This window comes from Molothrus ater, chromosome 11 (assembly GCF_012460135.2).
Source record: "Molothrus ater isolate BHLD 08-10-18 breed brown headed cowbird chromosome 11, BPBGC_Mater_1.1, whole genome shotgun sequence".
NCBI classification, from domain to species: domain Eukaryota; kingdom Metazoa; phylum Chordata; class Aves; order Passeriformes; family Icteridae; genus Molothrus; species Molothrus ater.
In genome coordinates this window covers 16,591,076-16,615,724 of record NC_050488.2, presented here as the reverse complement: position 1 = coordinate 16,615,724, position 24,649 = coordinate 16,591,076, and the positions used below count along the sequence as shown (strand labels likewise).

Sequence of the window (24,649 nt, the reverse complement as noted above, 5' to 3'; positions counted from 1 at the left end):
AGGCAACCTTCAATTAACTCCTTCTTTCTTGTTTGAATATAGTTTCCTGAGCTTACTGGTGACCAAATCCCGTTTGCCTAACTCATCAGAGCATTTTATTTTGGTGGGAAAACTCAAAGAACTCGGCTTCTTTTCAAAGAAAATCTGAAACTGACTTCACTCCCCAGTGACATTAAACCCCTCTTGTGGGTTTAATGTCACTAGGGAGGAATCTGATCTTTTGCCAAGACATTAAATCTTCCTCTCTACCAGGTAAATTCTCACTGGGTGACAGCTGGAAAAGAGCTGGATGACTGACACACACGAATCCAACAACTGAAAATAAGCAGATTGATCTGTTATTCCCATTCTTGCCAGCAAGTGTTGCTGTTTACCAAGGGAAAGCAAGATTGGGGGGAAAAAAAACACACAAGAAAAAAAACAGTATTGCTAAATTTTCTTATTGTGTTTGTACCCAAATCTTTCCATGCAGAATTCTGATTCATCAGTTGAAACTCAATGTGGCTTCAGAAGAACGTGCTTTCAATAGCTTCTGAAAGCAGAAAGCTTGCAGACTGTTTTCTGAAAAAAAAGAACATGCATATGATCTTCTGCAGTGTTGATAAGCACATAGCAAATGCCCAGGGAGAAATTTGTGTGGGGAGATAACTGCAGAAACTATACTTAGTAACAGAGTTCTGCATCTGTTAAACTAACTCTGTTGGCACTGCGCTGAAAATTTATATTCACGAACACGTGTTCCAAATGTTGTGAAAAAGATACTATTTTAAATCCTGGTTTATGTAACCTGAAACATCTCTGAGAGCTCATGGAGGTATTTTCATTGCATACCAAGGAGGAGCAGAGCCTGGTGGTGCCCAGCACAGTGGGGACTCAAACAAGAACCAGTGGTGTGAGGACAGCAGAAGCCTTCAAGTTAAAATCACAGCAAAAAGCAGAGCAAAGCCCCAGCACCCACAGAAACAGGTTATACAATCACAGGCCTAAACGTGGATGAAAACTAAGGCTTTAAAATTGGGGTTTTGCTGTTTAAACCGCTGCCACGCAGCACAGGGAACTGATCCTCAGCAAAACATTTAAGCAAATCCTCGATGTGCAGTACACCATGGCATTCCATTTTCTGACTGTGCAGCAACACAGGATTCCCAAGCAAGCCATAAAGCCCTTAAGAGGACTGCAGATGAAAATAATATAGTGCAAACCTCGTGTGTGACAGTGAATAAGATAGGAACTTCCTCTGAAGACAATGAAGCATTAGATCCTCAGTTTTATAGACAATTATATTGATGAAGCTTCCAATAGTTGTTTTAACCATCTTATTTCACCCTGCAAACTACTTTTGATAGGGCAAAAGTTCATTACAGACTATTTATTCTCTTCTATCATCAGCCACTTTTTTAAGTCCTCCCATTTTATTTTTGGACACTCTCACAAGCTGGGAAGAAGGTTCCTCTCTCCCCAACACATTGACAGTGCCTCCAAAGACTAAGCAGAAACCATGGCAAATTACCCATTTTTGCTAACTCCTTTGTGGTTATGCCTCTAAGTGCCAAACAGAACTGGACCCCTGGATGCAGCTGCAAATAATTGCTGTCAAATGGAATAAAACCATTCACCTCTGAACCCATAGCTGAAATCTCATCAAGCAGCTGAGAATGGTCTCTGTGCATGACAGAACCTGAAGACCACTGTGACACCTTCCTGCAATTATAACTGAACACATGAGAGACTCAAAGTTTGAAAGATTTTGGAGAAAGAAAGAGAGGGAGAAAAAAAAAAAGCCTGAAGTTTCAGGGACTCGAGAAAAAAGTGGTTTTTACTCAGTTAATCAGCCAAAAGCAGTATTAGATTGTACCACCCACACCAGATTGCTCAGAACCCCTTCCTCCTGGCTCTCAGGGGCCATATCTTGGTACCAATTTTGAAAAGCAGCCTCCCCCTTTAACCACCATCCATTAAAATACTTTTTCTTAAAGCTGATGGTACAGGCAGGCCCTACAGTAGTTGCAGAGAAGGTATTTTTTCTTGCTAAGCCATCCTCATGGCAACAGCCAGAAATACCCTTCAGTAACCCCTACGTGTCAACAAGCTCCATTCCAGCCCAGGCTGTTTGGTATAGCAGTTCTTTCACAAGTCTCTGGTGGGACTGTAAATTCTGGCAGTGTCAAATACATTTCCTTTTATTACAAAACCATTTTGAAGCCATCAGAAAGAAAGACTTCTCATTTGTAAACTAGCACTTCTATATTTAGGATGTTACTTGGATTACAGATTTATTTTTTCTTCCTGACACTGCAGAAATGGAGGAAAATAAAAGGCAGGAACACTAGCAGAGGCGAGCAGGCAACTTTTCAAATACTGGAAAAGGGTTTAAGCTCCTGGAGAAGGGGACTGCTCCTCTGGATTTGAAGGAAAGGCCCAATTCTCAGCTTCCAGATGAAACATGGTCCCTGATTTCACCCCTCTGTAAAATGGAAACTCTTCCCCTGGCCAGGCTCACCTGCAATGTGACTTGTGGTTTGCTTCAGAAAGCAAAGGGTCAAGGTGTTACAGGGATGTGGGGTGAAAGCCCAAAGATTCATTGAGTACCCAGTCAGGAGAGGACCACAGACTTCCATAACTCCCTATTTATTTCTTCTCTGCTGAAAGCACAAATACAACCTACTGACCCCACAGCCAAGCCAAGGGAAGCGGGTCCCCCTCACAAGGCATCTGGTCCCCAGAGACTTTTAGAAACACTGCACTAAGTTGTTTTAACATGTACACTGAAGTACATCATGATATGGACTTTGTGAGTCAAATAAAATATGACAAATAGCTGATGAAAGTACAGATTTCAGTTTTTCAACGAAACCAAGACACTGGGAGAACAAACAAGTCTCCTGTACACGCAAAGATGAACAGAGAACATAGCTTGGCGTGAGAGACTGCTACATAATTTCTAAACCAAACTACCAAACACAACTGACAGGATAATGACTAAAGCCCCACGTAAAGCAAAACTCTTTCTTATGGACTTGGGAGATTTTGGTGTCTTGGACTGGATTCTCCCAACTCAGATGAGTTTGTTTTCACCAATACTAGAATAACTCACTCAATTACCTTCTCAGGGTAAACTACATCCAAGATTTTGATTCCTTGACTAGAACCTGCTCTGCTGCTAAAACTAACACCAAGGCCTACCCAAATGGCTTGGTACAAATAAACTGGGGGAGGGCTGCATACATTACTTCCCAGATCTCTGGATAGACTTTTTTTGGGGGAGGAGGGCACTGTTCCAATAGTTTCTTAAAATTACGGCAGCAGAACAGAGTGTGAAGCTGGGTGGCAAGGAGCTGCCAACACATCAAGCGCTTGCAATGATTCATTAGTCCACACTTTGAGGAGTTGTTCCTGGGTTGGAAACAACAAGAGAAAGAAGGAACGAGACATCCAACCTGCCAGAGCTTGGCTGAGTGCTACCCAGACCCCAGGTGCCGGCCAAGGGCACGGCAGAGGCAGAGTCACACTCTGTCCTGTTCAGCACCCTGCCTCCAGGGGGAAGGGCACAGGCCCAGCTACTCTCTGTGCTCTGCTCCCCTCCAGCATCCACAGTCATTAACTGAGGGACAGAGCAACCCCAGCCCAGCTGCCCTCTGTCTGGTCTGTCCATGAAACTGCCCCATCTTTTCAAGCCTTCCAGCACAATCTACCTCCACAGCCTCCCAAACAAGCAAATCCATGTGTTAACTACTGCTTAAGATTATTACTTTCCCTACAAGCCTGTATTATTTAATTTAATGAGTTAACTCTTATTTTAGTCCAGGTAGGTATCTCATGAAATGATGGAAAAGTGGTTTGCATCTTGAAGCCACATACATTAGCTGGTAGAAGAAAGAATAAACCAAGAGAACAGCCACTGGCAAGGAACCACTTTGATGGTTCAACATTTGTATTCAATCATCATCTAATATCTCTGCCTGTGCATTTTCTTTGAATGAAAACATTACCATAATTTCCTACTTATTGAACTCTAATCTCTGTCTGTTTTTCTTATTGAAGTTTTTTCCAGACTTCCACCCTTCCCCTTCCCCTGAGAAAGGGTCTTTGAAAAGTTTTTATCAAATGTAATGTGTAATTGAGCCTGCTCCAGCTATTTCCAGATGGCCTCCAGTGTGTTGAAGTTATGCACTCACGATTTTACAATGGAGAAGAAAAAAAATGGAAGCAAGACAGAATTTCCAAAGCAAGAACCTAGCACGTACCTCGGGAATTACAATTCTTCATTTCTTCTAATAAAATCACACAAAATTGGATCCAACTTAGAGATACCAAACTCCCAATGACCTCACCCTTGTCTCCAACCCAAACAGCTTTTTCATGGAAAGAGGGCCACAGCACATGCAGGTATGCAGACTGCTGGCACACCTTACTGGAATCTCTTGCCTGAAAATCCAGCCATTAACATATGGAAGAACTGGAGCAAGTGCTTCTATTTTTATCATACACCATCTCTTCTGAGTTATAATGTTCTCTGCATTGAAGGTATTTGGCAAAAGACAAAAAAGACAGAAAATTGTGAATTAGGATCAAGAATTACAGCACAAAGCTTAGTCTGGCCATCAGCATGATGGTACTGTTTTCTGTATAGAATCCTCATTCAAGTTTTATGCTGCACAGTACAAATATTCTCACAAGAGGAGCTCCTGAATAGCATTATCAGGCAGCTCTTACAGGAGGACAGCCTGGAAAATGAGGAGACAAATGTGTCTCCATGCTCCTCCACATCTAAAACCAGAAGCATCAGTAAAGCAAATATTCTGCTTTCATTACAACAGGTTTTGTCACTTCACCACAGGCATTACTTCCTTGGCATGTCACGTCTTACCTGAGACCCTGCACCTGCCCAAGGCCCTGCTGCCATCAATCTCTGGGCTGCAACAAAGCACCACAAATACCCCAGGGGACAGGGCTAGGATCCAGAGCCCAGGCTCCTGATTCTCGAGAAGGAAACCTGGAAGATGGTCACCAACAACACCACATTTCTCCAACAACACCTGCTCAGTGCTTTATCCCACTCACAAAGGAAGATCCTCAGAGGTACCTCCAAGTGTCCCTGCCCCGACCAAGTCCATCAAGAGCTCCCTCCAGGGCAGGACACAGAGCAGGGTTCTGCCAGCAGCAAAGCAGTGGGTGTGCTAGGACTCCATCCCATCATGCTGACAGCTCTGCCTCATTGTTTCCCCCCCAGCCATCTGCTTCTTGTGTCTTATTCTGAGATAGCAGAGCTGCTGTGAAGCAGCCCACCACCTCCCCTCATGCTCACACAGCACCTACCAGCAGCACGGGATGCTGTGTCCCGAGCAGGGACCCAAAGTGTTACAGTAGAATAAGTCATAACACATGGAACTAAAGCTGTTTACAGAACATGGTGTTGTTGGAGCTTCCCAGATATACTGCTGACAAAATAATACCACATTTAATCACAATTTCCCTGATGTGTGTCAGCAGCAGAGGAGCCCTCTTCAGCCAGTGCAGCTGAAAGCACCATGTATCAAAGGTGTAGGTCTATATTCAAAGCTGCTGAGGAGAAACAAGGTTTATATTCTGATTAATTGTTCAGGATGAAAATATGGGCTCTGACATAATGTAATAGCTATTTTGGCACAACTTTTGAGGAGCATGAGTAAGCAGCCTCTCCTAATTGATGTGCAGATCCTGGAGTGGGTAGTAACTGCATAATAGCTTCATGTTGTCTTCTGAAAGTTAACACAGATGTGAACCCTGTCAAACTAGTCCACAGTTACCAGCAGCAGCTACTCACAGGAAGAATTTAACCCCATTTCATCCTTGATCTACACTTTCTGTCTTCCATGGAAAATGGATTAACACAGGACAACTTGGTCATCACAGCCTCAGTCAACACAAATGGTTCCAGGCCTCCGTGGTGGCAGGAGGACTCAAACAGTCCATCGAAATCCCTTGGCTAAACAAGTTACCATCCAGCAGCAGAGCAGACAGAGCAGCCAAGTGTGTGGTTAGACAACAGCCAGAGTGTTTTAAGACAGTTCAACTTAGTCTGTAGTCAGAGGGGTTAGTGTTAACCTGCATTACGTGGTATTTGCTGTGAACCAGGACTTTGCACACAGATAACTCCTGCTGTAGAGCTGACAGCAGTAAATTATTACACAGAATTAACTCAACTATGCTTGAGCTGTAAGATGATTAGCTCGGTGAGCCTGTATTTTTGGGTCATGGTTCCTCTGGAGTAAGCATAAAGCTCAAGAAGAGAGCCCTGGCAGGTTAACAGACCACTGGCATATGATTCTCGTTCATTTCAGAAATTCAATATATCAAAAATCAGACACAAAGTCCTCAAACTGGATTCATTGGTAAAGGTGTCACTGGCTGTGTGGTACTTGCCACACATTCTACTGGAATGCTGGTTTTAAGACAGCAAAATTCAACCTAATACAAAGAAACAACCACAGGCCAGCAACCATGCAACTCACACATGACTTCTAACACGTTTTTATAAGATCAGCAACAGGATTTTAAGTTCCATCCAACTCAGGATAACTGCAAGCTGCCACAGCAGGAGGAGTCTGGCCCACAGTCTGGTTCTCAATCCTCCCTTGGGTTGGGTCTTGTAACTGTGTGGCCATAGCACAAGTCAGTTCTGTCAGCAGATAGAAAACCTTTTATTTTGGAACATGTGTGGTCCCTTCCCACTGAATCAGTGAGATAAACCAATTCTCCTTACAGTCATTCAGCAGCCCAGGACTGAGCAGAGCCATACCTTGCAGAGACCAGGTGTAGCACAAAACCACACCCATGTAGTGCAGAGTCCTTCTGACACGCGTGAGGTGAACTTTTACCCCACATTACTGCCTTGAAATCAACTAGCTAAGTAAGTGATAAGAAGCTATTTTTTACCTTAAATCACTCAAACGATAGCGAAAACAAAGCCTCTGATTTCACATACCTAAGTTAGAGAGGAGATGGTTGGAAAAACACTGAGACTTCTGCATCTTCTGCTACCAGCATTTTCTGAAGTAGACAATGACAAAGAATTGGTAAAAGTGCACTTTGATGTGAGAATGCACATTACGGGGCAAAAGCGCGATGGACAGCATTGCTCTGCAAATGTTCATGTTCTGAACTTGATCTGCTACACAGTCTCTGGTTCGCAGACCAGAAAGAGATGTGTGATCAGCATTTTGTGCATGCAGTGTCCAGCATAAAAGTGAAAACCTGTGTTTTATCCTTGCAGTCACCCAAAACTCTTGGGCAGCAGAAACTGGTGCAGTGTTCCAGGCTCTCTGACAGCCTGTACCTTATATCCAAAGGCAAGTCAGCCTGTATGAACCAGTGTGATGCCAGCAGTCCAGCCCTGAAAAACGCAGGACTTACCAGCTGGCACATACTCCACACATTACACATGCAATAAACTGACACTTTGTGAGGAAAATTAAACACATCTGTATGCAGTGCTGGGAGTAGTTAAACAGTCCCCTTGTCGAAGGAGCTGGGGACTTTTCTTTGTAACACTAATGGCTGTGGTAGGATGTAAAATACAGACACAGCAGCATGGAAAGCTCTATCAACTACATCACAAAGACCAGGCCAATTTCTGTGGAGCAACTCTGCTGCCTGCAGGTGTAATTCTCCTCCATGTACCACCTTCTATGTCTCTCTCCAACAATAAACTCAGCAGAATATGCTGGAGTTGGGTTCAAACTTCCATTAGAACAAAAAAGGGGATCTTCATCTTTATACACCTCTCCCAGCCCCTGCAAATGCCTCACACCTTTTGGTGGTTGTACAGTCACAGCCATCCCACATCCAGATTTCAGAAAAATCTGTACAATAAAACCTCAGTGCAACAAAACCTCAGTGGCAATGTGACAAATACCAGCTCCACTACTAACTCCCAATTTAATTCAGAACATCCCTTAATCTTGCAAGTGCAGAGGCAAGACTGTGCCTTTAACACACTTCTCATTAAGAACTCAGCTCCCTGTAAACTGTATATAATCAAATTTCTGCACTACCCTGTTTCGGTTTCTCATTACTGCATATCTTTCATGTTTTAATTCACATGACATTAGATTTGCTGCTCTAAATGAGCACCTTCTGATCTCCAGAATAAAATGGAGGTTAATTACTAAACCAGATTTTTAAGTGAGAGTAAAACTCTATTAATGCCTAAAGCAATGCTAAACTTGACAACTTAATTGAAGTTAAGCATTGCAGAGTTAAACTGCCCCAACAGCTTTACTCAAGCTGCAGCTCACACATTAAGACCTCCCAGGATCCCACATTTTACACAGATGACAGGGGACAGGACTCCTGACCCTGAATCTTGCATTTGCAGTGAGCCACTCAAGTGGCACTTTGTGATGCATTTGTAAGCAGATGTCCAGACCTCTCCCCCACCTGCTTCTCACCTGCCTTGTCCGCACCACTGACCCTTGGGATAAACATGGGGAGACAATTTAAAGCAATGGGTAACAAGAGCTCTCACTTCATGAACTACAGGTAGATGCAAAAACTGCTATCAAGATCTGCCAACATTCAGCATTCACATGGTATTAATTCTGTCACCAAAGCACTGAACAGCTAACCATGCCCTAAGTATTCTGACTTATACAGGTATTGCTGTTCACTGTTAACCATCCACAGTCACTCTAATCCACACAAGAAAAGCCCAAAAGGATTGCATAAATAATAGTATCCTCATCTAAAATCGTGAAGGATCACTGAAGGACCACTGAACCTACAGGGTCCCAGGTTCCTTTGGAGCTTCTAGATGGCATTAAGAAATCTTATCTCTTCCCCAAAAAATGCTGCTTTGGGAGATCACCTGTAACCTTCTGCTTATTTCTCAACAGTTACTGGAAATGCAAAATGAACGAAGTCTGGAACAGTAAACATGGCTTATTTTCTATATTTGATGTTTTGCTGTTGCCAGTCAACTGCAATTATCCAAACATGTCAGAGCTGGGGAATACACAGAAATGAAGGCAGCCTCAGAAAACACAGACTGGAGACTGAACATGGTCCCCTTGATGGCTAATAGCAAGTAAACCAAGTGAGACTGCTACAGCACGACATAGCACTGTATTCTTGCTTGTCATTCACAGTGTCATTGAAAAATTTTATTTAATTGCTACCCTTCATTTTATCCTGGAAGACATCTCTGAAATAAACTTTTCCAGTAATTCCAATATTTTTTTTAATGCTAAGGAACATATTCTTTAAAATCTTCAGTTTATTGGCCCTTGAAGCTGCCAAAAACCATCTGCACGAAACTGAATCACGGTCCTATAGAGTCAAGACAAGATCAGTCCCAGCTAAAGATTAGATGCTCAATTCCATGTGGCATGTATTTAATATAGCTTGGCCTAAGTGCATTGTATGCTGTCCTGATGAACAGAAACAGCTACAGGTTACAGAAAGCCACTTTGTGCACAGCTCACCAAGGAACCAATTCTAGAATTATCCCAGAGCAAGAAATGGCCAAAGTTCATGTTTACTATTTTGGAAGTAATTTCAACTTCAGTGTATGAATTCATAGCAGACAAGTCAGTGCTGGTGCATCAAAGAACAGGAATATTTTAGTCAATAGCCTGGTGGAATTATTATACATGTTAAAGAGTCCAGATAACATCGCGAGCGATGAGCATCTGTCAAGTGCTCTGCACAAACAACACCAAGGCACAGTTCTGCAGCACTGGACATAACCTCTGAGGTCTGAGGCTGAACTGCTCATTAAATGCAAAGTTATGTTGTAGGGTGCTTTGCATCCATCCACAATGGGCAATGGCAGAGCTAAAAACTAAACTGTGTCAAACAGGGTTGAATCAAGATGAGGAAGAAAACTCATCAGCCCTTGAGCCATGACTGAAGGATGCAGAAGTTTTGCTCACCAGGTTTTAAGCTTGATCTGTACAATCCACTGTTTTTAGGGCAAAATCCAATAGTTTAGATAAGAAATGCAGCTCCTTGTTTTACTTCAAAAAGCAAACCTGAGGGAGTGCAGCTTGGGGAGATGTGCAGCCTCCTGCACAGTCCATCTTATGTGCACTGAGACAAAGAACTCAGGAAACAGTTTATGTACAACTCAAAAAATAACCCAAAACACAAAAAAAAGTTCCACACTTTTTTCACTGTGAGGGTCATCAGTACTGGAAGAAGTCATCCAGAGAAGCTGTGAAGTCTCTGTCTTTGGAGATACTCAAAATCCAGCATGACATGGCTCTGAGCAGTGGAGCTGGACAAGATGATCTGCAGAGGTGTCACCTCAGTGACTGAGAGTCTGTCCAGCCACTGGGAAAAGCTTCAGACTATTGAAAACAACTGTATTCCAAACTTTCAGATCCTGTCCCTGTGACCCAGCATCAGATCTGACAACATTGGGCTGGCTTTGAGAACAACCCAGTTTTGGATCCAGAAAATTGTGGTCATTTTGAGCTCCTTTTCCAGGGAAGCCACACGAGCCCTCCCTGTCACAGCAGGCAAACACACATGTGGGGGCTGGAGGAACTGTTCTGTGATATAAGCATGTGCAGATCTAAATACTCATCTCAAACATTATCATCAGGACATCAAAAACTAAATGGGCAGTTAAGTCTTTCGGGGGAAAAAAAAAAGAAAGAAAATAAAAACCAGCTGATACTTATCATCCTCTGCTAAACAGATTGTATACCAAAATTCAGTTAATTCTGCATCTCATGTTGAAAAGATTATGAATTTATCTTTTTCTAGTGTGATTTTTCACTTTTCTAAGTAGTATTTCAGTGAAAGTGGAACATATTAAAATCACAGTGTCAGGCTGGAAAGTACATCAGATTTAGGATCTTGCCATATGCTGAACACTCTTCTCCCAATCCAACAACATGGATTTGAGCTCAAACCATGAGCTGAAACTGAAGCACAAATAGTTCTGAGCAGCACAGCTCGCATGCTTCAGGCTTGGTGGATCTCCCTGTGTTTGTTACAGGCCTGGGGCTACAACAAGATGAAACCTACCAGTACAAAACCATTTGAATTATTTAGGATTCTGAAATAAAGACTACACAGAAGTGTTGTGTTGAACAAAGGTCAGATTGAGGCAGATCTTTAAACATATGCTTAACTTCAGCTGGCATTTAAGTCTGATTTCTTTCAAAGAAGCCTCATCCTGAACACTGGATGCTTTCTTAGCTTGCAGCTCCCACTATGCCAAGGATTTAAAGTAAATTTAGGGGGGAGGACAGTCTATGCAGGCATTTGCTCAGGAAGAATGCTTTTGGGAGACACTATACATCATTTTAATATTTCAATTGCTTCTAAAACCTCAAACAAGCCCAAATTGTTTCTAAAATTCCAAAACATCAGATACCTCCCTGAAGTTTCATTCAAATTCTCATTTTTTTCTAACAAGATGCCAGGAAACAGAAAAGAGCCTGTTCCCAAAAATTTCGATAAAATTCAGTTAAATTACCCAGATGGTTTTCATTCCACAGAAAATACTAAACCAGCAGTCTGCAAAGCATAGCGTTTTCTAAATACACAAAATAAAGAGAAAACAATGCACAAGTGGAAAGTGCAAATGCTGAGCCCATTATATTTTTGTTCCAGCAGAAATGCAGCACAATCAATACAATCTTGCAGTTCTAAAGGACCCAGCTTTCTGCTGCCAGGGGTGCTCTGCAGCTGTAAGCACCACCAAATAAACTGCACGCAGTTCAACCACTTAATTTTTCCTGTGATACATGCAGAAAGAAGGAACTGCATTCCCACCCACTTAACCTCCAAAACCCAGCATTCCCCACAGCACAAGAAGCCAAAGAGCACCTGCTGAACAACCTATGTACTTTGAATGACTCTGCAAGCAGCCAAATTTAGCAAATTTGCTATTTTCTCCAAAGCACAGCCTGATTCTGCAGCTCTTAAATACAGGGAAAACTGTCTTACATTAAATAGTGATTACAGATTTAGAATTTCAAGAGCTGTGAAAGTCCTTGCCACAGAAAATAAACCCACTGAGAAGGGATGAGGAGAGATACTGCAATTTTCTGTGCTGTGCTATTTAATAAATCTCAATGCAAAGGAATTCAATTACAGATAGGGAAACAAGCATCTCTGTAATTACACAACACCTGAAATCATTCAAATCCACCACGGGCAGAATCAAAAAAACTGATCAGCAAGAGATAAGCCACGAAAAAATATCTCTGCAGTCAGAGATGGATATTCATCCCTTTCACATGGCATCTAACTAAAATGTTTCATAGCAACGGGGCAGGAGCTATCCCAGAGCAGGGGATGGGACTCGTTATCACACAAAGCAGCACCATCCTGCTAAGTACACCCCAGAATTGAGAGGAGAAAACAGGCCAGAGAGAAAACTCAGTACTTAAACTGAGTTTCTCACACAGGAAGAAATCCCTGAAGTATTTTCCTTCAGATCATTAGCATGGTTTCTCATGCAGGGCTGCTGGCTGGGCTCACCCGCAGCCCTGCAGCACAGCGACAGCGCAGCGATGCTCCCGCACTCCTTGGGGAGAGCAGGACCCTGCCAGCTGCCCTCTGTGCCTTCCTAAAACAGCTCCTCAGGCTGCCAGGAAAAGCTCTGAGGATGGAAATGGTGGGATCAGCAGCTGAGAAAGCCACCATCAGGTGTCCCTGGTTGAAGCTCACTGCAAGAGCCACCTTTTCTCAGCAGCTTCCTTTCACGGAGCTGGTGCCCAGCATGCCTCTCAGCACAGCAGAGCAGCCTTCAGGAACACAAAATCACTGGACCTGTTTCTCTGCAGGTCTGTTTATAGTGGTGCTGCAAGGCAAAAAGCCAAATGGTCCCCAGTTCCAAAGAGCAAGTGCCTGAAGATCCCACCTGAGAACCAAGAACACACGCCCCAGACTGGGGCAAGAGACTACTGCAGGCACAGACAGGGAAACTTTGCCTTATGGACATCTTTGCACCCCAGCACAACTCTTACAAGCACCTTCATTAGAAAGACTAAGTGAGGGATAATTATGACTCCTCCACAAAGGAGGACTGCTTTGGAAAGACAGCAATTATTGCCTGCTCAGAGGGATCTCTCCCAGAAAGCAGGAGGCTGCTGCAAAGGTAGGGTGGCCAATTCCTTGGGAAATACAAAAAAGCTGCAAGGAAGACCTCCCTCCCCAGCTCTGAAAATGTCCAGCAGCAGCAGCAGGCCCCTTCCAGCCAACCCTGGTTTTGTTGTAGGGGCAGCTCCAGCACCTTTGAGAGCCTCCTAACAGGCAGACCCATTTCACACTTTTCTACATTACTGGACACACTTGAAAAATACAAAGTCTTTGCTAGCCCAGAGCATCTTCAGGGCTAACAGCCCCTACAGCTTTGTACAGTATCAAAGGTTGCGTTAGCTGGGAACCAAATTATCACTTGCACAGTAGTTTTGCAATTAGATTGAAACTGTAAATTGTGCAACCAGCTAAATTAAAAAACAAGTTTGTGATACAGACACAATCTTAATTCAGCTCCTGCCTTACTCACCTTACTCCTTTGTAACTTGTTTCTACACAGATTCAAGCTCCTTTTGCTGTACCACAAATGACTTCACATTCCTAAAAAATTAAGCACTCCTAAGAACTAACGTATGTTTGTCGTCACTCTTAATATCCACCTTTGCCTGGAGCTGCTTCACCAACACACAGCACTCTGAGAGGCCTTTTGGGCATCAAAGCCCACACCACCCTTCAACTTCCTTACCTTCCTGCAACATTTCAGAACTCCTTCCCTTCATCCAACTCTCTCTGCCCCATATATCACCACTCTTACTTTGAGTAGGTCCCCATATGTCATGCTGTGACCTCAAGTATAGAAATTTGGACAGCTACCTTTTAGATGGAGCTGAAAACCATCTAATTTCTGAGCACATCTTGCTTCTTGATAGAGCTGTTCCACTTTGTACCAGTAACTATTTTCTGGAGCAAAGTCAGAGCATCCAATGCAAATATTCTCTCCCTTGTGTTACACCAAGTCACTCCTGCCCCTACCAGGCTCAAACAACACTATACAATGCAAAATGGAGTAGCTTCTGTAAAAAAAAAAAAAAAAAAGACACCTCACAAAGTCCATGGTTTATGTTTGGGCACTCCCAAGGACAGTGGGCACTTAAAATCCTGTGTCTTGAGTCACAGTCAGGACTGGAACTCCAAACTTCTATGTGCTGAGTGGACAAAGCTGGGGCAGGGGGGATGTCACACTACCTGCTCTTCCTCATTTCTGTCAGAGCACACCTGCCCTGGGCACGTCACTCCAAGGAGGGTTTAGCAACAGCTCCCCTGGACCTGACACCCAACTCAGCTCAGCAGCACCAGCAGCCTCTCACAGCCTGCCTGGCCAGCTCAGGCATTCCCCAGCTCCAGGCCAGTGCTCACCAGCTCACTTTGAAGCCACCCTGAGTTCTTTGAGGAACCCAGACACCCACCTTGTGGGGTTTTTTTTAAATTCCACCAGGCAGCAGAAGGCATAGAAATGAGATGATGCAAGGCTAACCCAGAGCTCCCCTAATGAACACAGCCCCAGTGTCCCACAGGATGTGACAGGTGGAGGGGCAGGCCAGCCCGGCCGAGATGAGGTCACAAAATGAGCACTTTGCACAGCACACTACTCATCTTAAATTCCAAACTCATTATGCACAAGCCTAACAAACAAAGGAGCAGCTTAGCAGATTTACAATGTACCTTCTCCAAGGGTGGAATAATTCTTTATCTAATAGCAACCTTCGTGATACAACAGCAATAAATAAATAAATGATCCCAGCAACTCTTGTTGCTGGGATAACTGTGGCTTCACTGGACAGACTGACAGCTGTAATGTGCATTTAGCTGGCTGAGCTTGGGCAGAGTTGTGACTATTTGCTACAAATAAAATAAAGCTTGCTGGATTGAGCAGAAACCCAAACACAGTAGTTAATGGCATCCAAGGGACACACTGCAAGAGACCCACAGGCCCCTGAACTCCTTCCAGCTTCCAATGGAACAGCCCCTAATTTTTTTTCCCTTTGCTTTTCTCTAAGATCATTCCCTCCTGCATGTGTACACATGTCAATTCCATTCTGATTTCACTCTCTCAGGTTGCAACTTTTATCCAGACTGAAGTTCCCAAACATTATAGAAAGGGTTTGTATTCCTAATTTGGCTTTACAGATGCGTATTACCATGCAGCAACACATCCAGAAAAAGCATTTCCAAAGTCATACTTTATACAAGCTTTCTCCTTTATTTAGATAAAAACCCAAAGAATTCTGAAAGGAAATAGTACATGTGCACAAAACATGCTCAGCTAAGCTCTCCCACTCAGATCCTTTTCCACTTCTATGGCATTATTCCGACCTCCCAGTTTGAAGCCCCAGAGCCACATGTTCCCCTTGCCCATATTCCCAATTTCTCACCATCTGACAGCTTCCTATGTCTGCTCCCATCTTCTCACCCTGAAACAGTACCTCCAGCCCAAGTTTTCTAGCTGGCTGCTTCTCTTCCAGGAAGGATCACAGCAGTTCCTGTTTTATGTGTTTATATGTTACAACAGGACAGCTGGCAGTAAGATTAGTAACAATCATGGATTGCTCCAGTCTCCATCCTACAAAGCATCCTTCACTTGGACATTCTGGTTGTTCTTACTTCTTGTTACTTTTCTCCCACCTCCAGACCCCAATTCCCCTGCCCTACTTGTTTCCCCCATTCCTCCAGCAGTTTGTGTTGTCACATATTTGCAAAGAAAAGAGACACCATCTCAGCATTTGGGTTACAGGCAAGCTTTAACAATATACTATGTTATCACCATGCTGTTTTAAACACATTAAAACTGGCAAGACTCCATCACCTAAATATCTCAGAGATTATCAACATCTTTCCAGGAACCAAAAATACCAATATTCACCTGGATTTTCTCAGAATTCACCCCAAATAAATTCTTTAATGTAACAGTAGGCCAAACCAGGCACGTAATCCTTGCACACAGAGATTGCTTTTGTAGTTTTAAACAGACACAGACATCCTTCCAACTCTCCAAAACTTCAGTGCTCTCTTCAGAAGCAGCCTCACAGGGTGGTCTGAGAAGACCAGACCCCCAACATGCTCACCCTGGCTACACCAGCCCAAACAGCAGCTTCAGGTGGGTTTATGCCCATTTTCTGCCAGAAGAGCAGCACAAAGGAAGGTGCAACATACCTGTGAATTTAGATCAGTATTTTTTGGGGAGCAGTTGAAGAGGATGAATCCAAGTCTTCCCAGAGGTGGCAGCTGCAGCATCGTCCCCAAAGCAACTGTTTCCCTGAGTTGTAATATCCCTATGAAATACCAACAGCAGGACTGGGCTCCAGCCACCTGACACTGGACCTGAGGTGCTCTAGAGTAAGAGAAGAAGGGTCTGAAAAAAAGGCAATTGTTTGTTCTTGATGCTCATTTCTGCATGGAACACAGAATCCATAAACCCCACATCTGCAAATGTATGTCTGCCTGCATTGTAAAGGAATAATCTTCATGGGAACTGAATTAAAAAAAACTTGTTTACGGTTAGAGGCTGCTAATTACAACATTAAAATACTAGCCCGAACCCCACATTACACTTGCATTCTGTTTTACATAGCAGTACACGTAACAATCATCACAGCAAGCTGCTCTGTTGGGTCATGCTGGAAGAAGTAATTATATATCACAGCAACACAATTTTGCCCTTCAACCTGCCAGTCCAGTCCATGCAGCAGCTGCGAGCAGCAGGTCAGGGTGGGGGGAGTCTGCAGAGTATTTCTACATAATCACTTACCACTGAAGGAAGAAAGCTAAAAACCACCAGCCCCTGGCTTGCATGCTTGGCAAAGCTGCTAACACAAACATTACAGCAGGCCTTGCAGCAGGGATGTTACCAGAAAAAGTGAGCTCCATCCAAGGGCACTGTTAGTATTGAAGTATTAGCTGAGAGTTGTAGTGCAAGCCCTCATTGGTAATTGTCACCTTTTTTGTGCTTGTACCAGTGATACCCACACTATCCTCTTTCACCTGGACACTACTGTGGCCTCTCTGAAACACCTATTCTCAGGTGAAGCCCACAGGCAGCAGTGACTAAAGCCTATGCAAGTCACAAGCTGAATTTCTGGGCAAAGACACTGAGACAGAGCCTTTCAAAAGGCACCCAAAACTGTTTGTGCCCACCCACAGCAAGCAGAGCCTTGGGCTGCCTGACACTGAAAACTGCACTTAACTTCTGCTTCAGATGGACTGGAGAACAGGATGGCCTCTTCCAAGACTTTGGCTCCAGTGAACCTGAATATTTCAATCTTGACACTCAAAACAGCATCAGGTTTTTCACAGCTGTTGCAGATAAAGAAGTGGCATAGTTATATTGTGAATATGCAATAAAATTAATTTTCCTGTGCTGTTTTTTTTTCACCAGTATGAAATGAAGTGTAAAACTACACACAAGCCATTAGTTGTGCTGTTACTGTTTAACTAGAGATTATAAAAAATAAATCATCACAGTTCTTGTATAATATGATAGTGATGCAACAGTTAACTGTCCAGCAAAATCTGCCATGCCAGGCTGCTTAATCATGTTGTCTTTGTTCCAGCAAAAAATTATATTAAAAGACAGTTAATTTTTCTAAGCAAAAATGTTACAGCCTGTGCATCTCAAAAACTTTTTAAATCCAAAATAGAACGAGACAGACAATAATGGCCAAGAGCCTGACCAGCTTAATGGAAGTTGGACTCTCATTTTGTTCCCAACACTGAAACAGCAGATTGTTCACAGAACACAATTAACAGCCAACACACAACTTCAATTTTTTTTTAGCAGAAAAGTAAACAGAAAATTACTCCTTCTGTTTCATTTTCCAAGTCTGAAAGCATGTTGCTTTTAAAAGCAAACACAGAAACAGGACAGCATCGTTAAGTGTCAGAACAGGTTTCTCCTGTACCCTCATTTTTAAGCAGCTGTACTGATTTTTTCCCAATCAACTTTTAATCAGAGAACATGTTTAAGAGGCTGATTTGCTTGCAAAATAGTACATCTGCAAATCTCTTCTGCTCTCACTTCCAGTTTTCTTCTAGATCCTGACCAGGCTGTACAGCAGGAATTAGTCATGCTGCCTACCACCATGCTGGGAAGGACTCTGATACATTGCCCTAAGTGCCAAATAAAAACATACACAGTGCACAAGAGGCTCTGCAATTACTTGTTAATGACAGTGGACAGATTCACAGCAGCCTCACAAATTCTACACCAGAAGCTTGTGAAATGACCTCCACTCTATGTGGGGAAATGAGCAGTACCAGGGGCAGCCCAGCTCTCCATCAGCAGGGCTGCACAGGCTTATTTTCAGCCTTTTAAGAGACAGAATATATTGATTCAAATTATAACCTGGAATCTGCAAACCAACAGCAGCCAGCTAGGGAAGTTTCCAGCTCACCAGAAAAGTACGGGTTTATTTCAAGCAGAATGCATATGTACTTGTACACAACTAATGCAGCCAGCAGTTTGATAAATAAAAAGCAAACACATGTGCTTGCTAAAAGATGCACAGTCAGTGCAGCCAGCTCAGCCTCAAAATATCTGTGCCCTCTCTGATCAGCTTGGCAGCCACACAAAACCCTCCCGAGGAAAGCAGGCCAGGGAAGCAAAAAGGTGACGCTCAATAGTTCGTATCAAAGCAAATGCTGAACTGAATTTCATGGGCTATTTCTGTTTCCTTGCTAAATAGCAAAGGCCTACTGCAAATAACAGAGTGAGAGTTTTGCAGCAGAGAAAAGGTCACCCAGGATCTCTCACCATGGCAAATGCTGTGCTACAGACAGGGAGCAGCACCGGCTCCCTGTGTAAAGGAATATACGGAAATACCACTTATTGTCTCCACATGTTTATACCACAGACACTCCAACAGCAGCCTTTCCTTTTAAGACTGTTTTCAAAAAGAAAAAAGTACAAAAAAGCTGTGGTGAGGGTTTCCTTCCCAGTGCAGCAAATTTGAGGTGCAGAACAAACATGGAATTATTGACTCAGTCACAAAAATGTTACCGGAGAGATTTCAGAGACATACTTCTGGCTTAGCTCTACTCCCACTGACGTCGGTTCAGACTTTAACCACTGATTTCAGGCAGTGCTGGCCTACGTAGCACTTCCAGCTCAGCTATTATTACCTTTTAGTTTAAAATATGTAATGTTCCTCTGTAACAGACGGAAAAATATTTCAGGAACTTTTTAAATCTGTTCCTCCAAGATACATTTTGATTTTTTTTTAATCACACTGAGACACGGTTCCTGGATGCAAGAACATGTGACCTGTTCTAAATAAAGGATATTTTCCACTTCTTGCACAACTGGAACAGATATAAGCAGTAGCTTGAACAAACTGCATTGCAGAACCCAACCAGAATATAAAACACTTGAACAAGATCCATAAATAGCAGTAATATGAAAAGACTACCTCCAATAAGGCACAAACTCAATGTTAAGCCTAATGTAATCAAGTTCAAATTCAATCACGCTGCAAAGTTCATTTACAAAATTAAATTTGATCATCTGCAGGCTAAGGCACTAGGGCACTTCAGAAGAGTCCTCTTTGGCTCCAGAGTAAGCACACATCTAAAAAACGTGTGTCTATATGGTGAAATTAATATTTTCTCAACAATCACTGTGTATTAAAAGGGAAGCTTTAACTAAATGAAAACTTCAACACTGAGCAGTTAAGAGGAAAAAAGCAAAAAAGGAATGCTTTACAGAGGATTCTAACTGGAGAGAGATGAGGCACCAGCTAATATGAGTAAAATACTGAAGGTTTGCACAAAGGAAAAGGTTTTTGGACAGCAGGAATGAAGAGAATTTTATAAAGACATCACCGTTTTAATAATGACAAACTCTACATCCCAATGTTATTGCTCATAAAACAAAAATAAGCCTCCTAAGAAACTATCATGCAAATTAAATCCATTTCCTAATATTTTCTTCCACTAAAAATACTTCAGTAACTGCATCATTCAGGTGCTTTTTAACCAGTCTGAAAATATAGCCAACAGAAAAGGGCACAAATAGCAGTAATTTATCTGCAGGTTTTATTAAGAGCACGGCAGTAAATTACAACAGCTGACAATAATTTGCTGGTGCTTGCCATGTCACACAGACCATCCAAATGGAAACACATTGCAGACAGCAAAAAACTACGGAGAAAATCAACTTAATATAGAAAATTTTGCTGCATTTGCCACACGTGGGTTGGTTTAGAGTGCCCTGTGCAATGGCAGGCTGTACAGCCTTTACCTCCAGATACCAGTTTGACATCTAAAACATTGCCAAATGATTTAAAGTGTCCACATTCAAGATGTAACTCAATCCTCCAGTGCCCTGCTGACTGCGTGCAGACACGTCAGGACTTGTGTTTACTTTTAGTAATAAAATTCCATCGATTTCACTGTACACTGCTTGTACCAGGAAACAAATCTTATTTGCTTGGTCATTACATAAACACATACATATTTAAGTGTATGTACTTGTAGATTAAAACTATTATACTTTGTGAATATGGCAGGAGAGGAATAAAATATGAATATGAGGGGAAAAAAAATGGATCTCATTGTCTTGCTGGGTAGCCTGAAAGCTCATTTTCCTCCCACAGAGAAAAGTGACTTTGGAGAAACCAAAGCAACTGAAACATCATCTCGGTTTTCAAAGCCATTTGACCATGGCAAATTCCAGAGATCCCATGAATGTAGGTATTACTTTGACCAAGGATCCAACTTCTCATGAGTCGGGAGGGTTTGGGAAGTATGGGTTTGACTGATCCATCTCAGCCCCATGTATCCTCTCCACCCCCTGTGATTAAAGCTTTTGCTGGGCTTACATTTTAACTTGGCCTCTAGCATTCAATTGTGGCTTGGCCTAAGTTAGTACAGTATTTACTGCAAAAAGCTTTTATTATTGGACCCCTTGCGGCTTTGGATTGCAGACTTGAATTATGAAACAGGGATGGAGTAACTGTGAGGGCACACTGGAGAGGAGAAATCTTTAACTGGATGTCACATATTGGAAAACAAGCAGTCTGGGAGGAAGCAAATAGGAGAGTTTCACTGAGAGAAGGATGGCAGTATCAGCAGGGCTGAGTTAAAATGGACAACAAAACTGTTTCTTCTCGGTTCAGAGCACTGACATTCTTACCTATTTCTGAGCAGGATGAAATTTTCTCTGTACTCACAATTTCAGCTGCTATGAGTAAGCCAAGATGCTTCTCAACTCTTATGATTAAAAAGATCAGAGAAAGCCCTGAATGTTGCTAGGAAATCAGCAGTTCTCACCAGGGAAAAGAGCAGATTGCTGTTTAGACTCAGCTCCTCACATGAGCTCTGGTTTGCCTGCTCCCCAGGCACCCTTCCAGAGCCAGGCTGTGGAGAGGGTAAGAAAGCAATTCCCATGGCCACAGTCCCACAACTACACCACTCTGACTTGCTGCTACTCCACTCACTGCTATGCAATTACTCCTGATTTACATCCACAAGAGAAAGCAGCAGAGTGATGCTGATACCCTCGATAATCATCAGTCAGACTGGTTCCAGGCCTGAGCAAAGCTGAAGGCTTACAGAAGTCCTCTGAGATATGATCATGAAACAAACAGGTTTGGGAGCAACTTCTGCCTCCTGTTATCGTCAAGTTTTATCAGCCTGGCTTCAGGGACAGGTTTATATGGACCTGGCAGGGCCCCTGACTCCTTTGCATCTTCATCTCCCACAATACCAGCTGAGACTCTCCCTCGAGGTACGAGTGGTACGTGAGCTGGGCAGGCTCCACACTGAGGTTAACATGACAGCTCACTATCTGCCAGAAAAACCATGGGTTGTTATTCCACCCTCGGGGCTGCCTCTTCTCACACACATGGCTACATGTGGAGGGACACGAGGCAGGCTGGGACGAGCTGGTCACTGCTCCAAATGCTGTCCTGGAAGCACCAGGGCAGACGTTGGCCTGAGGCACCACCAGGGTGTCAGGATGACAGACCCCTTTAAAGCCAAAGGGTGGGCAGTGCTGTCTCTGCAGGAGCATCAGGTAAGGATGAACGGGGGAAACTCACTCCAGGCAAGTTTGAAGTGACAACATTTAGAAGACAGTAAAATACTCCAGTGTTTCATTAGAGAGTTTATTCACTCCTCCCCGAGAGAGGTGAACAATGCAAGGCTGCATTTGGGTCCCAAAGCACCAAGTCACAGGAAGGAAAAGCAGTTGCAGCATCTGTGCAATGTCAAATGCAGACCTGCCACCTAAGCTCCAGTGCAGACCTGCTATCCACGCTCACACCAGGAAAGCACAGACAAACTGCTGACTACAGAGAGGACAGCCACAAAGGGACAACTCCTGCACACCAGTTAGGACACACAGCTGGTACAAACAGGGCTACTGGGCCACAGCACAGCACTCATGACTGCTGCACTCCACTGGCAACACAAGCACTAAACCCGAAGCCCTGTGCACCTCTCAGCTTGCCTTCATCGCAGCTGGAACCCATCAGTGCTAGTGAACCCCATCTGCTCTGCACATTAGCCTGGCTCTCAGATAATTATCTGGGTAATGGCAATTTCCCTGCATAACCTTAGGGAGCAAAGGAGTTCTGGCAACTTCAGTTTGGTTGGATGGCCTGTCAGGCTGCACATCACCAGCACTACCTGCACCATTTCTGAGCCAGACCAGGGGTACAGTGTGAGGCAGGGCTACTGTGAAGACAGGGCACAGGAGGTGGCCCCACATCTGTCAGCCCTTGTCACAGCAACAAAATTTTTAACACCTTTTACTACAAACCTTCAGTGTTTCTGAAACATTCAGAAAATGATCAAAAAGTCATTTATTTACTCTGACGTTTGTCTGACAGGCTGTATAATCCAAACTCATTCTAGTGCTTCTTTTTTTAACATTTACATTCTTGTTTATTTTTCCACTACACACAGACGTACGAAGAGCAGCGTTCAAAACTAAAATGTGAATATAGAGACAGGCTAACAACAGACCTGATTACAAACACGATACGCTTGCAGCAATGACCTTATATTCAGCAGAGTGCTGCTAAGGAGAGTGTTGAGGTGAAATGGATGGTTCCTTGAATGAAAAAACAGAGGGAGAAACGTGCCATAGCTGACAAGGAGGATGCTCAAGGCGCGGGAGAGCACTGACTTTCTTCTTCCAGCAGCAGGACGGACAACGGGTCGCTAAGAGCCCTCAAGGGAGGGAAACACACACAGACCGCCTTATTTCCCTTTACAGAGCGTATCTACGCGATGCAGCCGCTCCAGATAAGCAAACAGAATCTATTTCAGGGAAGAACTACTCTAGGAAGAAAGTGACCTACCTACCAAAAGTTTTCAGTCCCCAAGCAAGTCACAAACCCGCTGAGGCTCAAAAAAGAAAAACAAACACACGCAAAAATAAACCAAACAAACAGCCAAAAGCCAAACAATCCAGAACAACCTTAGGCGCTACAAGACCTTGCAGCCACCGGACCCTCGGCAGCTCCGCGCTAGGACGGGCTCTCGGCCGCGGCGCTCAGCGGGGCAGGCGCGGCCCCGGCCTCGCCCCCGCTCCCGGTGGGGCTGCCCCGGCTGACAGCCGGGCCCGCACGGCCAACAATGCCCTTTACATAACGCGGGCCCGGCCCGCCCTCCGCCAACAACGCCGCTATTATGGCACGGAGCGCTCGGCGGCCGCCCCGCTGCGCAGCGCCGGCCGGGGGATGCTCCGCGCCCGCACCCGCCCGGGTCCCGCGCCCCACCTGCTCTTGAGGGGCTGGCTCTTCAGCTCGTAGTACGTCTTGGGCTCCTCGTGGAACTCCTCGCCCACCTCGAAGTCCGGCACGATCCCCGACTCCGCCTGCATCGTCGCCGCGGCCGCTGCGAGAGGGAGAGACGGGAGGTTACGGCTGCGGCGCCGAGCGAGCCCCGCCGTGCCGCCCGCCCCGCTCCGCGCCGCTGGCTCGGCTCACACACAGCGCCGCCCGCCCCGCCTGGGACTTGTAGTCCGCCCCGGGGCCGGCCCGGCCGCCTCCGCCCGCCGCGCACTACAAGTCCCGCCGCGCCGCGCCGGGAGGGCAGGGCCGGGCCGGGCCGCCGCTGTCAGCCGGAGCGCGGGGCCGCCCGCCCGCCCCGTCCATCCCGCCCCATTGCCAGCCCATTGCCAGCCCGCTGCCATTCCCAGCCCGGCCCGGCCGTGCGCGCCACCTGCCGCCCCCTCCCTGCGCCGCCCCGCCCGCGCCGTGACGTCACGCGCGGCACCTGTGCCGTCAGAGCCGCGTGACGTCACGCTGCCCGCAGCGGCGGCGGCCGGGCCGGGCCTTGGGCCTCCGCAAAGCGCTGCGGGTGTCCCTAAAATGGCGGGATCGTGTGGGCTGGAGGGGACCTCAAAGCACATCTCCTTCACCCCTGCCATGGGCAGGGACACCTTCCACTGTCCCAGGGTGCTCCAAGCCCCTGGAGCCCTCCAAGGCCAACCTGGCCTTGGGCACTGCCAGGGATGCGGCAGCCACAGCTGCTCTGTGCCAGCGCCTCCCCCCCATGAGGGAACAGTGTCCTCCTCATACACAATCTAAGCTGCTCTCTCTCAGTTTGAATTCATTCTCCCTCATCCTGTCACTACAGGCTCGTAAAAAGTCCCTCTCTGTCTTTTTGT

General features: G+C 44.8%; 1 protein-coding gene across 3 annotated transcripts in view; it reads right to left on the bottom strand.

The window, feature by feature from the left end:
- Window positions 1–24,122, bottom strand: part of MITF (melanocyte inducing transcription factor) — a 99,495-nt gene extending 75,373 nt beyond the window's left edge. For 2 of the 3 annotated variants that reach the window (XM_036390881.2, XM_036390882.2), the window contains exon 1: window positions 23,757–24,122. In XM_036390881.2, the coding sequence (XP_036246774.1) occupies window positions 23,757–23,860 (104 nt within the window). In that variant the 5' untranslated portion in view covers window positions 23,861–24,122. Of the gene's footprint in view, window positions 1–16,188; window positions 16,278–23,756 lie in introns of those variants that run through there. The other variant, XM_036390883.2, reaches the window with a different exon arrangement.
- Between the last annotated feature and the right edge of the window lie 527 nt (window positions 24,123–24,649).